Genomic DNA, 15,925 nt, shown 5'->3' with positions numbered 1-15,925 from the left:
GATGGACCAGTGGAAGATGGCGGCGACGACACATGTGAGTGCGTCGAACCGGTTTGTGCCCTGGACCCGGCAGATGGCTCGATCGGGGCATCTGTTTTTAGATGTTAGGATTAGGTGAGAGGTCTGGATATGTGGCCTAGCTTGCACCCCTTTATCATTTGAATACGAGTAGCGGTAGATGTTGCCAAGATGGCGAATTTAGGCATATTGTTATTCTACTTTGTAAGGTCCTCGAGAATAATCAATAAAATAGCCGCATACATTTCTCAGAGGTCGGGGGTCATCCTTTAAAAAAAAAAGAAGTATGGCCGTCTGTTTCTACTATTGGGTTCCGTTAAACACAGCACTGTGCTTTGACCTTGACAAGTTCTAGTTTGCGTAAACAGCGATAACCGGCAGGTGGAGTAGCTTACCACGAAGAAGCGTATGCCTCCGCAGCCTGTCCTCCGCCCGTGCTACACGCCAACTGCCCCTGGTCAGCACAGCCACCAGAGACCAGTTAAAATGCATGCGCCTGAATATTTGTTTGTTCATTTGGTCAGCTCACTTCCCATTAGATGCTTTTATGCCTCTACAAATGCATCGATCGGTTCGTCAATCTTGCCTTCATATATGCACTGCCATGTTCAACTATTCATCGATGTGCAGAAAAGCTATCTCGTAGTCGGCCGAGTATGGCGTGTGAACAGCGTGCGTTGACAAGTGCAAAAGCCCGCATCCACGACCGCCGTCCAGTCCAGACGCGGAACCAATCTGCTCGGCGCACTCGCGCCTCCAGTCCAGTCTCATGCGCCGCGTGAAATGGGGGGAATTTTTGTTTCCTTCTGCTCGCCTTTGCGCGTAGCCTCCAACACCCCATTCCCGTTCCCAGCTGTGCTAGCCAGCCATTGTCCGCCTCAGTTTTTAACTAACTTGCGAATTCCGAGCTTCTCGACAGCGATCGCCAACCCACCCGTGCCTCTCCAACTCTTTCTTTATTCTCGCCATTCCGGCTCCGGGGTTTTCATGCGCGGGCGGTCGACGCCGGCCAGCAAATTTAATCTCCTTCTCTTGATCTCTTCCCCTTCCGTGAGTTCCCGGCTGACCCGAGTTAAGTTTCAACGCCTCCTGAGCAGCTGCTTCCCCCCGTCACGACCAAGCAACCTCGCTCGTCGACGACTCGATTCGGCTCTGTTCCTCCGGTCCGGCCGGATGGCATTGGACGTGCTCCTCAGGCTGCTGATCCTCGCGGCCGTCGCGAGCGCCATGCCGGTGCCGGGCCCCACGGACCCCGCCGCCGCCGGGCTCGCCATCGGGTTCTACAACAAGACGTGCCCGAAAGCGGAGGAGCTGGTGCTGGAGGAGATGCGGGACATCGTCCACGAGGACCGGACCCTCGGCCCGGCGCTGCTGCGGCTTCTCTTCCACGACTGCTTCGTCAGGGTGCGTGCTGCGCTGCTTCTTTGCCGTGCCGTGCCGCGTCGCGTGCACGGGTCGTCTGAATGTGTTTCGCTTAACTTGAACTGGATGCGTGGTCTGCAGGGGTGCGACGGGTCGATCATGCTGAAATCGAGGAGCAAGAAGGGGGAGAGGGACGCCATGCCGATGAGCTACAGCCTCCGCGGCTTCGATGAGGTCGAGAGGATCAAGGCGAAGCTGGAGGACGAGTGCCCGCTCACCGTGTCCTGCGCAGACATCATCATCATGGCCGCGCGGGACGCCGTGTACCTGGTAATTTAAGCAGATCAATAATCCCCCCTTTCATGTCCTCCATGGATTTTCTCAGGCTTTCATTTTAGCTGACCACCAGACTGCCTCCTTGTTTCTTCCAGAGCAACGGGCCACGGTTCCCGGTGGAGACCGGGCGCCGGGACGGCAAGGTGTCCCTGTGCATCGACGCCGAGAACGACCTGGCGCCGCCGCACGCCAACATCGTGGACCTGAAAACCTACTTCAGCGTGAAGAACCTGTCGTGGAAGGACCTGGTGGTGCTGTCGGGGAGCCACACGATCGGGAGGGCGCAGTGCGCGGCGTTCGCGCCGGACCGGCTCTACAACAACAGCGGCCTAGGGGTGCAGGACCCGACGCTGGACAAGGCGTACGCCCCGGAGCTGCGGGAGAGGTGCGAGCCAGGGAACAAGGAAGACGAAACGCTCGTCGACATGGACCCCAAGAGCCCCTACGAGTTCGACCTCAGCTACTACCGGGACGTGCTCAGCAACAAGACCCTGTTCGTCTCCGACCAGGCGCTGCTCGACGACAGGTGGACGAGGGACTACGTGGCGAGGATGGCGGCCGCCGAGTCGACGGAGGAGTACTTCGAGGACTACGCCGCCGCCATGATCAACATGGGCAGGATGGAGGTGCTCACCGGCGGCAACGGGGAGATCAGGAAATTCTGCAGCGCGTACGTTGACTAATGGAGCCGGCGGTTGGTCGATGTGAGTTGGTGCGCGTGCCTCCATCGATCGTCATGTGGACGGGGTCACGACGGCCGGTGTGCCCGCCAGCCGCAAGGCACTTGCATTATTCTAGGGGTGGTTAGAGAATTGACACCGTCACACCGCCACGCGGCGAATCTTCCGGTGTATGTAAAAAAAAGTCGTCTCTTTGTTCTTGACCGAGTGCCCATTGAGATTTGGCGAGCTGTAATTATAATTTTTCTCCTTAATTAACTAGTTACTTGCAGAAAGTATGAATACATTGCTAAGAGTATTTCTAGCAAAGCCCTCGATAGCTTAATTTAAGGGGGAAATTATCTTTTGAGGGATTTAAGTGCTACTCCTATCTAAGTTCAAAAAAAAAGTGCTACTTCTATCTAACAGATCCCTCAAATGTTTAGTTTCTTAAAATCATGGATTTTGATTCATCAAAGCTCAACCTCCTAGCCTATTTTTATGAAGAATGTCATATGGAAACCAATATTCAATGAAAACTTCGTGAAAACCACATTTTAAAGTTTCGAAAAAAATCTAAAGAAAATGCGGGATGTTAAGGGCATGTACAATGGTGGCATATAGGAGTAGATACATATGTCCCATGACAAAAAGTAATTTGAGGCATTTATATTAATTTTTTCTCTCCAATGCAAGCTATCACTGGTGGGCCTCATTAAGAAATAAAAAATAAAGACTCTAGTACACATGCATCTCTATTTTTCACTCCAACCTTTTCAGCTTTTGTTATCGGACCACACTTTTTCTCTTCAAGCAACCGCCTCGTAGAGAGGATCCCGCTTCCCTATCCGAACCTATTTTACATCATATCCGATCCTACATGGCATGCGAGGTATCATCTTGAGGCTATGCATTGTACATGCCCTAAGAGGGTGATGTTTTATGGCCACATAAAATTTCAAGTTGAAACACATTAGGGCATGTACAATGGTGGCATATGGATACATATGCCCCATGACAAAAAGTAATTTGAGGCATCTACATTTATTTTTTCTCCCCAATGCAAACTACTACTAGTGGGCCTCATTAAGAAATAGAAAATAAGGACTTTAGTACACATGCATCTCTACTTTTCATTCAATCTTTTCAGCTTTTGTCACCGGACCATACTTTTTCTCTTCAAGCACCCGCCTCCTGGAGAGGATCCCGCTTCCCTATCCGAACCTACTTTACGTCATATCTGATCCTACATGGCATGCGAGGCATCACCTTAAGGCTATGCATTGTACATGCCCTTACGAGACGTGATCTATGAAAAAGACAAAATCAGCCATGAATAGTGCCGACAAACTGTTTAGCACTATTCAATGCTGATTTTGTCTTTTTCATAGGTCGCATCTTGTAATGTGTTTCAACTTGAAATTTAGCGTGGCAATAAAACATCATCCTCTTAACATCCCGTATTTATTTCAGTTTTTTTAAACTTCAAGACATACTTTCCTTGTGGTTTTTACCGGTTTCAATCGAATGTTGGTTTTCGTGTGATATTTTCCCATTTTTCTGTAGAAAAGCCACTTCTCGGTAAAAATGAGAAATGAATAATGTCGCACGTGGGCCATGGACACTGTCACCGCCACCCATCTCGGTGCCCACTGCCTGTGGCGCCTTCCCTCAGCCCCGCCTCCCTCCCACCACCATCTTTGGTGAGATTCCGGTGAACTTATTTTTTTCTTTTTTTCGTCCTATACGTCGTCTCCGGCCACGACAACGCTTCTCCTCGGTGCCCGGGCCCGGCAGTGCTCCTCGTCGTTCCCAACAACGAGCAAACCGGAAGATCTCGAAGTCGAATCTACCGCACGCCATGCCGAAGAAGGCTGGAGTTTGCTGGATAGGAGCTTGAGGATGGAGAGGGGTGAAGTGGAGTAACTAGGATTTGGTCCAGAGAGATAGGGATGAAAATATGTGGGGTCGAGATAGACCATAAGCCGGATCCGACGTATAGCGGACACGTCCAGGAGTCTCGTATCCGCCTCACATATGAACTGGATATGAGAGTTGCCTGTAAGCCCGGACTTTTCAGGCCATCCGGACGGCCGGACCTTTGGGACCGATATTGGGCCCGGTTGTAGCTGCTCTTAGGTCAATACAGTGCAAGCATAGTGAGAAAAAGTACTTGACTAATATGTACTGGCTGAAGGACCTATTCCTTAGTGATGCAATCACTTGACCCCGAAAAAAAACCTTCATGCTTCTTATGGACGACCTTCAAGTAGTCAATTTTGTGATTTCGATCGGAGGGCGAAGCATAGCATCAGTAGCCGGCCTAGGCTAGCGATGCCCGGATAGGCATGAAGCCCTGAAGTTAGCTCTCTGATTAATTTCAACTTCTGCCTCATAGTCAGCACGAACACCATCTCTCAAACTCTCGCAGATAAGCCTAAAATAAATGCAAGAAAACTATCAGCTGGGCATGGCTCAGTTTGCTATTAATTACAACTTCAATTATGGTCAATTCCTCTTACTGATTTGTTTTTCTTTGTAACCAAAAATCATGAAAAAAGACTATGCCCTTTTTTAACACGATACAGACGCAGACGCTCATACATACACACATATACTCACCTCTATGAACGCACGCACGCCCTATCCCTGTGAGCACCTACGAGAGACTAAGCCGGCATATTTTATTGACAAAGCCGCCACGGACGTCTTCGTAGTCGACGGGAACGTCTCCTCCCAGTGAACGGCGAAGGCCTAAAATAGTTCCAAGAAAATCCGAGCGTCTTTTTTTGCGCTTTACCTCAAGTATTCTACTGGTAAGTTCTAACTATATCCATGCTTTAGTAAGAAAGGGAAAAGAAGACAAGTTAAATCAAAATTCAACTACCTGCAACAAAGTTGACATATAATAGCAAGCGGTGCATCTGCTTCAGATGAAATCATAATAGTTAGTTATGCAATTCCTTAGTCATCTCTTCTGTCCATGACCCAATTGTCAAATCAAAATCGGTCAACACAGCAACAGCAGCATGCATCACACTTTTATCCCTGAAAGTAGATACACACAATGGTAAGGAACAAGAACAGTCACCCATATACTAAGAAAGAAGTGCAAGGCAAATGAAAATGATGACAAATTTACATCATGGTGGTGCTATGGAGAAGGAACGGTCATCCATATAACAAAATACGACAAGGCAAAGAAAATTATGTGCACCTGCTCCGGTCTGCCCAGACTCCTTCCATGAATTTAAATAGATGGGTTGCTACCTTAAACCCAATTCTTGGGTCCTTCATACCCCGTAGTATGCCAGAGTATGCCTTACATATTCCCTGTCTAAGCCACATATTCAGTCTTGTCCTCTTCTTGAACATCAGCCCAGTCCTGTGAGTTAGCAGCTTCTTGAAGCTTTTCCAGAACATACTGCAGGCACTTCTCAAAATCATTGCTAATAGCAAGAGCAATGTCTCCGAAGCATGAGAAAATTGGAGCTCTAAGAGTCGACTTAGTAAGACCTTTGTACAGAACTTGCATAATTTTATCACAGTGTGGCAACATTTTACCTTCCAAGACAAGGCAGATATCGCCGATCACTCCTACAGAGATGGGGGAGAGTGGGTGAGCATGAGTACCTGCATGAGTATAGGCATATGTTTCCCAAACTCTGGACCAGTGGCATTAGCAAGAGCAGCAATGGCAAACCAACACATTGCTTCACTCTGTGCAGTAGAACTGTCACAAACCAAGACACGGCAAAAAGAAAATAACAAATGATGAGCAGCGTTCGTAACTATCTTCACTGTAGCTGAATTGGCCAGTCTCTGGACGATGACCTGCAGTACACCACACAGCACAATCTGAAGATTGTTTTTCTTCAACTTATGACCCAAATTAAGTGCTTGGCGATCAAGCGTCATATCCAATCTTTTCATGATACAATGCATTAAATCTCCTATAGCGCTCCAAACAACAGCTTGTTCTAAATTGCTGACTCTCACAACTGCACACAATGCTTCATAAGCAGATGCTCCAAGCCTGAAAGGGGTCTCATCAGAAGGTTGTGAAGTAGAAAGGAGAGCATCAATAACACGATCAAGAGACGATGAAAGCTCAGATGGTATTGACTCTGCATCTTCGTAACCTAGGGCAAGAAAATATATAGCTCCGCATACTTTTTCGGACACAATTTTTATTTTTTAGAAAAGGGGACATCCCCGGCCTCTGCATCTGAATGATGCATACGGCCACCTTTATTAGAAGCAAAAAGGTTCAACAATTTTATTTTTTTTAGAAAAGGGGACATCCCCGGCCTCTGCATCTAAATGATGCATACGGCCACCTTTATGAGCAGTTTTTTGTTTTCGGACACAATTGGAATATCTTTACTACTGTGTACCAACACATCCATGATGCGAGGAAGGTTTGCTTTCGTTATAATTCCATTTGCACTTGCTGGAAAATGGAGAAGCTTAAACATCCGGACAAGAATCCATGCAGTGGTTCCTTTTACCTCGCTGTTTGGATCTTCCATCTTGTCTTTTTGAAAGATCCAGCAAATTGCTGGCTTGATTCAGATTAAGCAGGAAGCAACGGAAGCACAACATCTCCTTGATCTTCCTCTTGCATGAGCAGATGCTCTAGCGGCATTGGAACTAGTCCTTCTTGATCTTCCTCTTGATTGAACAGATGTTGTTGTAACAGCATTCGAACTAGTCCTTACTGATCTTTCTCCCGCTTGAACAAATGCTTTAGCAGCACTGGAACTTGTAACTCGAGGGCCTCATAAACAAAGCAACAATCTTTAGAGTTAGCATCGACAGCGCCAATGTGTTGTTCTTCTCGGAGTTTAATCACTTCCTTACAAACAGTGCACTGGAACACCACACATTGGGGTGCAATTGATTCTGTCAGACTGAGTATGGTTCTCAAATAAGGTTGTAACAGCATATAATATGTGGATGCAATTTTAGCAAGGCATTCGAATATTGCCTGTTGGATCTCCAGATCTTCGGATTTTGCTAGTGTTTCACAAACTGCGCCCATTATATGATTTCTCACATCCTCATTTGCAAAGTTGGCCGCAGCACAGCCAAGAAGATTATATAGAGCTTTAACTGCTGCAAGACAAACTTCAGTACTTGGTTCTGCCTGGTTCATTGCCTGAACGACAGCATTCAGAACACCATTCGATTGTTGCTGCTCCAGACCAATCTCCTCGCACACATACCCCAACGCCGCTAGAGTTGCTTGCCTTAGTGGGGGAGATGCACCCTGCTGTGTCATGTTGCCTAGTAATTTGGCAATGAGGTCTTGCCATTCCTGACGGGGTATCTCGATGGATGAAGTTAATTGCACAAAACCACCATATTTGGGGCATCATTTGCAGAAAACCACGAGGTCGCTAATTTTTTGTAAAAATCAGCGCACATTCAGTAATCTTTTTGCAAAAAGCACTGATCAAGTGATTTAGGTCGTTTAATCACTTTCTGACAAGTGGGGCCGGACTGTCAAAAGCTGACTTGGCAAAACATTTACATACACCCCCTTAGATCTAAAGAATAAAAGCAATCGACCCCCTCGTGCACAATTGTCAGGAGCAGACCCGATGCTCGCTGTGGCGACCTTGCCGAGCTGCCAACCCCGTGCCACTCCGGCGACCTCGCCGCCGCCAACAACACGTCAGCGACCACTGCTGCCCCGTGTACCATCTCCTTCCTCCTCCTTTTTTTCCTTCTCCTCCGGGACAACACGCACCTCGCCTCTGCCTGGCCCAGCCGCTTGCAACCATGGCCATGTCGACGGCGCCGGATTCCGCAGCGGCTCGCAACCCCCGCCGCTCTCCAATAGTCGAGTTAATTGCACAAAAACATCACATTTGAGGCATCGTTTGCCGAAAACAACGAGGTCGCTAATTTTTTGCAAAAATCACCGCACATTCAGTAATCTTTTTGCAAAAAGCACTGATCGAGTGATTTAGGTCGTTTAATCACTTTCTGACAAGTGGGGCCGGATTGTCAGGAGCTGACTTGGCAAAACATTTACATACACCCCCTTAGATCTAAAGAATAAAAGCAATCGTGGACAAGAGCTCCTATCGTCCCCCGCGCAGGCAGACCTCTCGATCTGGAGTTTGTCCCCGACCACGACCAGGACAGGAGCTCGGTCCCTCATCACCCATCTCGTCCCCAACCTCGACCAGGAGCTCGGAGGTGAGGTGAGCGCGCGGCGGCAATCAAGAGCTCGACGGCGAGGTGTGCGCGCTGGACTGGCCAGCCAAGGCCGACCCCTGCGCCACCTGGGGCAAAGTCTCCTGGGCGTGCGCGCGGGGGACTGGCTGGCTACGGCCTCCTTTGCTCGCCGTCTAGGTCACGCGGCTGGCGCCGGCATGGGGAGGCGACCTAGAGTGGGCGATGGCGACGCGTGCTGGGTGCTCGGCCTACACTAGGAGTTCGTCCCTGACTTCCCCCTCCTCGGCTACGATCCATGGAGTAGAGGAGACAGCATTCGTGCGCGTATGCGTGCCTGTCCGTGGCGGGAAGACTGTTGGAGAGCGGCAGGGGTTGCGAGCCGCCGCGGAATCCGGCGCTGTCGACATGGCCATGGTTGCAACGGCTGGACCAGGCAGAGGCGAGGTGCGTGTTGTCCCGGAGGAGAAGGAAAAAAAAGGAGGAGGAAGGAGATGGTACACGGGGCAGCAGTGGTCGCTGACGTGTTGTCGGCGGCGGCGAGGTCGCCGGAGTGGCACGGGGTTGGCAGCTCGGCAAGGTCGCCACAGCGAGCATCGGGTCTGCTCCTGACAGTTGTGCACAAGGGGGTCGATTGCTTTTATTCTTTAGATCTAAGGGGGTGTATGTAAATGTTTTGCCAAGTCAGCTCCTGACAATCCGGCCCCACTTGTCAGAAAGTGATTAAACAACCTAAATCACTCGATCAGTGCTTTTTGCAAAAAGATTACTGAATGTGCGGTGAGTTTTGCAAAAATTAGCAACCTCGTTGTTTTCGACAAACGATGCCTCAAATGTGATGGTTTTATGCAATTAACTCATGGATGCAATCTTTGCAATAACTTGTGATGAGGTGAGCCTTGCAACAGCCACCGGAGATGCTAGTGTTATCAGTAACGACTCCTTATCTGCAGCAGAACCCTTGAAGTCCAATGAATTCCTAAGAACAATACCAGCAAGTCTCCTAGACTCTGGTTTACTTTCATCATGCGAGAGCTCTACTGACAAGGATAGGAGGAAGTTGGCAAGATCCCGCTCCTGTAACAGCTCAAGGTTGCCTTCTGCTGCTGAACGAATGTTATCATCTGGAGACAGAATAGCTAGCAGAGTCTCGCTGAGATCCATGCCTGTATCAATTGCCCTGGCAAAACATCAGACAAGTGGAACTTGTTAGTTTGGGAAAGAAAAAAAAGATAGACACACACAAAAAAAAGTAATAGTATTACACATCAAATAGTTCTAACTTCTAATTAAGGCCACTAGGCTAGTTTGACATAGCTTAGTAAGACTTCCGCATCAAGAAAAACATAAGGATAGTCACGGATTATTCAGAAGAGCTGTTTTCACAAATTATGGTTATCGCTTGATAGGTCCGTTTGAAATAACTTAGTCAGGCTTTCGCATTGAGATGCACACAAGGACAGTAAAGGATTGTTCAAAAGAGCTGTTTAATTTTGGCAAATTATGGTTATCAAGATAAGATGTAAACGAGGCACCACACCGATAAAGTAACATTGATAAGCTACTTAATAGCCAACAAGTAGAGTATTTGTTTGTGTTGTTTTGTTTCAGCTGATTTGAGAGAAGCATATATTATTATTTTTAATTAAACAGATAAATAAGGACCAACGAGAAGCATATAGTGCATCTTTTTGTTTTATTTTGCAAATAAATTAGGGCCACCGAGAAGCCAAATGAAGGTATCATGGTTGTAGGCTAAGCTAAACAAAGTAAAAGTGCACAAGAAAGAAACCGAACAAATTATAAACACTGAAATCGAAGCAGAGATAGTACAACAACAGTTTAGGTTAGCAAACATTAGTACTAGTGCAGGGTGACAGTGGCAGGATGGCAAATTAATCAATTTACATGTTGATTGACAAAAGCGTGTGTGAAGAGCACAATGTATAAGGAAATTGACAAGCAGGAATAAACTAATTTACCATCAAGCACTTGCTATTAAACAGCCGTAGAGAAGAGCAAGGCGTTAGGGTTAGTGATCAGGGCAAATCGGAGAGGATGGATGGGGAGATCGAGAGAACAAAACACTTACCAGCAAGACTTGTCACCCTTCCTTCCGGCCGGCTCTCGCTCGTGAGAAGAGGTGGAGGTGGTTGTGGAGGCAGTTAGGTTTTGCAATGGGAAACGTTTAGATACGGCGGACCGGCCGAAACTTCGGCCGGCTCCTGCCTCGTCACGCACAACACACGCGCATACAGCCACGTCTTCCTGATGTGGGGCCATTCATCTTATCCATCCCTTCCTGCGTCGTTCCCAGGCAGCCCGCGTGCGCCTGCGAGCCGTGCCCCCATGCAAGCCCCGTCGCCCGGCCCCGCCGCCTCGCCGGCCGGTCGCCGGAGGGCGCCGCCACCGCGCGGGTCTCAACCCAATCCACTGCTTTTTTTTTCTAGCTGCTCAGGGCGCCGACGGCGAGAATCAAAGGGATGAGCTACTACCTCGACCGACAGACACGGCGGTGGGAGCACACAGATGCTACAACCGGCTGGGAAGGGAGCTGCAACCGCGTACTGTTTTTGCTGGAACCAGCAACGGTGGCGAGCTGCAAGATTCACTCCGACTAGCTGTTGGAATCACCCCGACAAGTTGGACTAGGAGTGGGCGGTGTGATGCTGCAACCACGGATCAGGATTGCTGGAACCAGCGCAGTGTTTTGCTCAGCACCCAAAAATGCTTCCCTCAAAGTCGTTCTTTGCTGCACAAGCAATTTTTTGCTACATCCGACATCCTTTTTGCTACATCCGGCATTGTTTTTTGCTGGAACCAGCCAACTGTCCGCTACGAACGCCAACGCGGTAGAAACTGCAACGCGGGTGGAGAAATGCTACAACTGGTGTATAAATTTGCTACTAGCGACATATTTATTTGCTGGAACCAGTCAAGTGTCTAGATTCCACCCAGGAGAAAATGTTTGAACCGTTTGTGGGAAAGCTTCATCCGGCTAGAGGAAAAGCTTCAGAGCGACATGAGGAGAAATCTTCCACCGTGGAAAAAAGGCTTCAATAGTGGAAAAAGCTTCAAGCGGCAGTGGAAAAGCTTCAACTGGCGGAAGGAAAAAGCTTCAAGAGGAAATGACAAGAAAAGCTTCGACCGGGGGAGCTGGGCAACGACCAGCGACGAGGGCCGCGACCGGGGGCGAGGCCGGCGACTGGCGGGGACGAGGACGGCGACCGGCGGCGACGAGGACGGCGACCGGGGGCGAGGACGGCGACTGGGCGGCAACGAGGATGGCAACCAGGGTCGAGGACGGCGACCGGGGGCGAGGGCCGCAACGAGGATGGCGACCGGCGGCGAGCTGGTGATACTTCAAGGTCAGGCCTCACAGCGTCCATGGCGGGTCGACGAAGGGCGTTGTTGCCGTTCGTGCATGCGAGGAAGGGGGCGATTGAAGGGTGTGATCTAACGGCCCGAGGAAAACCAATCTAATGGTGGGCAGGTGACCGGCCGAATCGTTCGGCCGGCGCACCGGCGCAGATCATTGCCCTTTGCAATGTTGTAAGGAGACGATGAAGTGCGGGTCTGGATAAGGTTTCCATTCGGGCAGGTTCCAGTCGTACTAGGATCCATGAACCTTATAAGAATAGTAAAATAAAAAGGGGACCCTACATGTCGGCCGGCCGATCTTTTAAAAAGATCCACCGCCTTCGCATCAGTTTGATCGGGGCCATCCAGTGGCGTGGCTCCTTCCTCATCATTGCAACAGACCTCTTGTTGCAGAAACATTTGCAACAGAGGTTCTGTTGCAGAGTTTTTTTCGTCTGAATTATTTTGAAACATGAGTGTCGTTGCGGAAATGACTTTTGCAACACAAATGATGTTGCGGATTTTTTTTTGGTCTTAACTTTTTGCCAACATGGGTATTGTTGTGAAAGGACTTCTGCAACACAGATGATGTTGTAGATTTTTTTGTCTTAACCTTTTTGTAATATGGGTGTTGTTGGGGAAGGACTTCTGCAACATTGGTGTTGTTGCGGAAGGAATTATGCGTCTAGTGTTGAAGGTCCTGGCCGGTTGTGCGTCGGCTGATCAAGCTCGTATCTGACGGCTGCGCATGCGATGGAAGCTCGTATGACGGCTGCGCATGCGGGACGTGCATCTGATGAATTGAGTGGTCGAGCATTATCCTCTACCATTGCAACAAAGGCCGTGTTGCGGTAATTTTCTGCAACACGGGTCATATTGCAGATTTTTTTACAAAATATAGGTACAGTTGTAGTTTTTTTTGTAACAGAGGCATTGTTATAATTTTTTCTTGCAGTGGAGGTCATGTTGCAACTTTTTTTTGCAATAGAGGCCTTATTATAGTTTTTTGTACAACAAAGGACTTGCTCAATTAATTATTTTCGTAACAGAGGTTTTGTTACAGTTTTTCTGCAACAAAGATTTTGTTGAAGAAAGGAGAGATTGGTCCATCCCGTGAGACGCGTGGCATCCAAGCATGTAACATCCCAAATTTCAATTTGGAATGTTATACATTAGATCATCATTGCATATCATTTTTTTTTGCTTTTGGCCTGATCCAGAAATTCTACGCAACTCAAGGACCCACAGAGAGAGTTGGGAGTTTCGTTATTTTCATATTTGAGTTTTCTCAAATTTTGAAAATAGGATCATTTGATTTTATTTATTTTATCTTCAATTATTTCCATTATAAAAATATATGAGAGAGGGAATAAAATGACTTTCCCAAAATAAAGAAATATTGAGGATTTAATAAAAAATCAAATAAGATTTTATTTCGAAGTTTTTGGCTAGTTTTTTTTGAATTTAGGAAAAAATTGCACATTTTTAAAAATTGCATTTTAGGGCCAAGAAAATGTTCATCTCGTTCTAAATATTTTATTTAGGCGGTGAAAATTTATTTTGGCATTTTTAGAATTTTATTTTATTTTTCTAGAATTTTTCTTAGTTTCAGCGGAATTGTTTTTTTTAAGCACCGCGCGCCCGACTAGGCCGAAGGCCCAGCCGAGCCAGGCCAGACCCGCGCCCGCCGCCGACTTCCCCGCGGGAGACCGCACCGCCGCCGCAGCCGAGTCCGGCCGAGGCACGCCTCCCGAGGCCGACCCCGACCCGGCGCCCCCTTCCCCAAGCCGCGCCGCCGCCCTCTCATAAATACCTGCCGCCGCCGCCTCACCCCGCCACCTCGCCCCGCCCCGCCTCCTGCAGCCGCCGCTCGCCGCCGCAGCCGCTTGCCTAGCCGCCGCCGCCGCCAACGCCCGCGCCGCCCACAGCCGACGCCGCCCCGCCCCGCCCCGCCGGAGCCCCGAGCCGCCGGAGTCCGACGAGGTAGCCGCGCCGTTCGCCACCGGTTTTCTGGAGAAAACCGATCCGGTTTTTCCTTGAAAACCCTAGGTTTATTTTTTTATTTTTGTTAGATCGGTTTTATCGGTTCTTTTATCCAGCGAGCGTTCGCTCGTTCGTTCGTTTTAACGGACGAGTTCACCGTTTAATTTCAGATAACGAACGTTCGATCGATAATCTGTTCGTCAGTTTTTATATTTCTCGGATTTTCCGCGATTATTTCTGATCGCGATTTTTGATCTGATTTTCGTTTTAGTTTAACTTTTCGCTCGTTTATCGAAATCTGGCGATTCAAGCGCCTAGAGTTTCGTCTTGAAACTCTCTTTCTGTTTAACTAACTCAAACAAGTTTTTGCTTCTGTAAAATTTTACTTAGGTCCAGATTAGTAATCGAAGCTTGTTTTTTTGCCGTTTGACTTTCGTTGTTTCATTCGATTTGTTTCTTTTGCAAACCAGAGTTCTTAAGTTGAATTTTCTGGTTAGATCTCTTATTTGAGTTTTACCTGTGCATTAGATGAGTACTTATAGTATGCTTGTTTGTTTGTTTGCGATAGTGTACCCGGAGTGCGCCGCTTGCTAATTCAAATCTCTAGGTTTCGCGGATCATCAGCAAGGCAAGTAACACTTTGATCATACCTCTTACTATTGGGGTACGTAGTAATTTCAAAAAAATTCCTACGCACACGCAAGATCATGGTGATGCATAGCAACGAGGGGAGAGTGTGATCTGCGTACCCTTGTAGACCGACAGCGGAAGCGTTATATCAACGCAGTTGATGTAGTCGTACGTATTCATGATCCGACCGATCCAAGCACCGAAACTACGGCACCTCCGAGTTTCAGCACACGTTCAGCTCGATGACGATCTCCGGACTCCGATCCAGCAAAGTGTCAGGGAAGAGTTCCGTCAGCACGACGGCGTGGTGACGATCTTGATGTTCAACTATCGCAGGGCTTCGCCTAAGCACCACTACAATATTATCGAGGATTATGGTGGAAGGGGGCACCGCACACGGCTAAGAAAACGATCACGTGGATCAACTTGTGTGTCTAGGGGTGCCCCCTACCTCCGTATATAAAGGAGCCAAGGGGGGGGTGCGGCCGGCCCTAGTAGGAGGCGCGCAGGAGGAGTCCTACTCCTACCGGGAGTAGGACTCCCCTCCCTTTCCTTGTCCAAGTAGGAGAGGGGGAAGGAAGGGAGAGAGGAGAGGAAGGAAAGGGGGGGCGTCGCCCCTCCCTCCTTCTCCAATTCGGACTAGGGAGAGAGGGGGCGCGCGGCCTGCCCTGGCAGCCCCTCCTCTTCTCCACTTTAGGCCCATGAGGCCCATTAACCCCCCGGGGGGTTCCGGTAACCCCCCGGTACTCCGGTTTTATCCGAAACTTCCCCGGAACATTTCCGGTGTCCGAATATAGCCGTCCAATATATCAATCTTTATGTATCGACCATTTTGAGACTCCTCGTTATGTCCGCGATCATATCCGGGACTCTGAACCAACTTCGGTACATCAAAACTCATAAACTCATAATATAACTGTCATCGAAACCTTAAGCGTGCGGACCCTACGGGTTCGAGAACAATGTAGACATGAACGAGACATGTCTCCGGTCAATAACCAATAGCGGAACCTGGATGCTCATATTGGCTCCCACATATTCTACGAAGATCTTTATCGGTCAAACCGCATAACAACATACTTGTTCCCTTTGTCATCGGTATGTTACTTGCCCGAGATTCGATCGTCGGTATATAAATACCTAGTTCAATCTCGTTACCGGCAAGTCTCTTTACTCGTTCCGTAATACATCATCTCGCAACTAACTCATTTAGTTGCATTGCTTGCAAGGCTTAGGTGATGTGCATTACCGAGAGGGCCCAGAGATACCTCTCCGACAATCGGAGTGACAAATCCTAATCTCGAAATACGCCAACCCAACATGTACCTTTGGAGACACCTGTAGAGCTCCTTTATAATCACCCAGTTAAGTTGTGACGTTTGGTAGCACAC

At 48.5% G+C, this 15,925-nt stretch overlaps 1 protein-coding gene and 1 pseudogene across 2 annotated transcripts; one reads left to right on the top strand and one right to left on the bottom strand.

The window, feature by feature from the left end:
- Positions 1-831: 831 nt before the first annotated feature.
- Positions 832-2,680, top strand: LOC125545030 (peroxidase 56-like). Of its 2 annotated transcripts, XM_048708875.1 has the most exons (3): positions 849-1,422; positions 1,522-1,710; positions 1,812-2,680. In XM_048708875.1, exons 1-3 carry the CDS (start codon positions 1,006-1,008, stop codon positions 2,397-2,399), a joined length of 1,194 nt encoding a protein of 397 aa, XP_048564832.1. In that variant the 5' UTR covers positions 849-1,005; the 3' UTR covers positions 2,400-2,680. The 2 variants fall into 2 exon arrangements, with proteins under 2 accessions (XP_048564831.1, XP_048564832.1); XM_048708874.1 differs by having other exon boundaries at positions 832-1,710.
- Positions 2,681-5,166: 2,486 nt separating this feature from the next.
- LOC125546959 lies at positions 5,167-9,725 on the bottom strand (annotated as a pseudogene).
- Positions 9,726-15,925: the final 6,200 nt, after the last annotated feature.

Source organism: Triticum urartu, chromosome 3, assembly GCF_003073215.2.
Source record: "Triticum urartu cultivar G1812 chromosome 3, Tu2.1, whole genome shotgun sequence".
NCBI classification, from domain to species: Eukaryota; Viridiplantae; Streptophyta; class Magnoliopsida; order Poales; family Poaceae; genus Triticum; species Triticum urartu.
The sequence above is the reverse complement of the archived record's forward strand: the minus strand, read 5'-3'. Positions and strand labels throughout refer to the sequence as shown.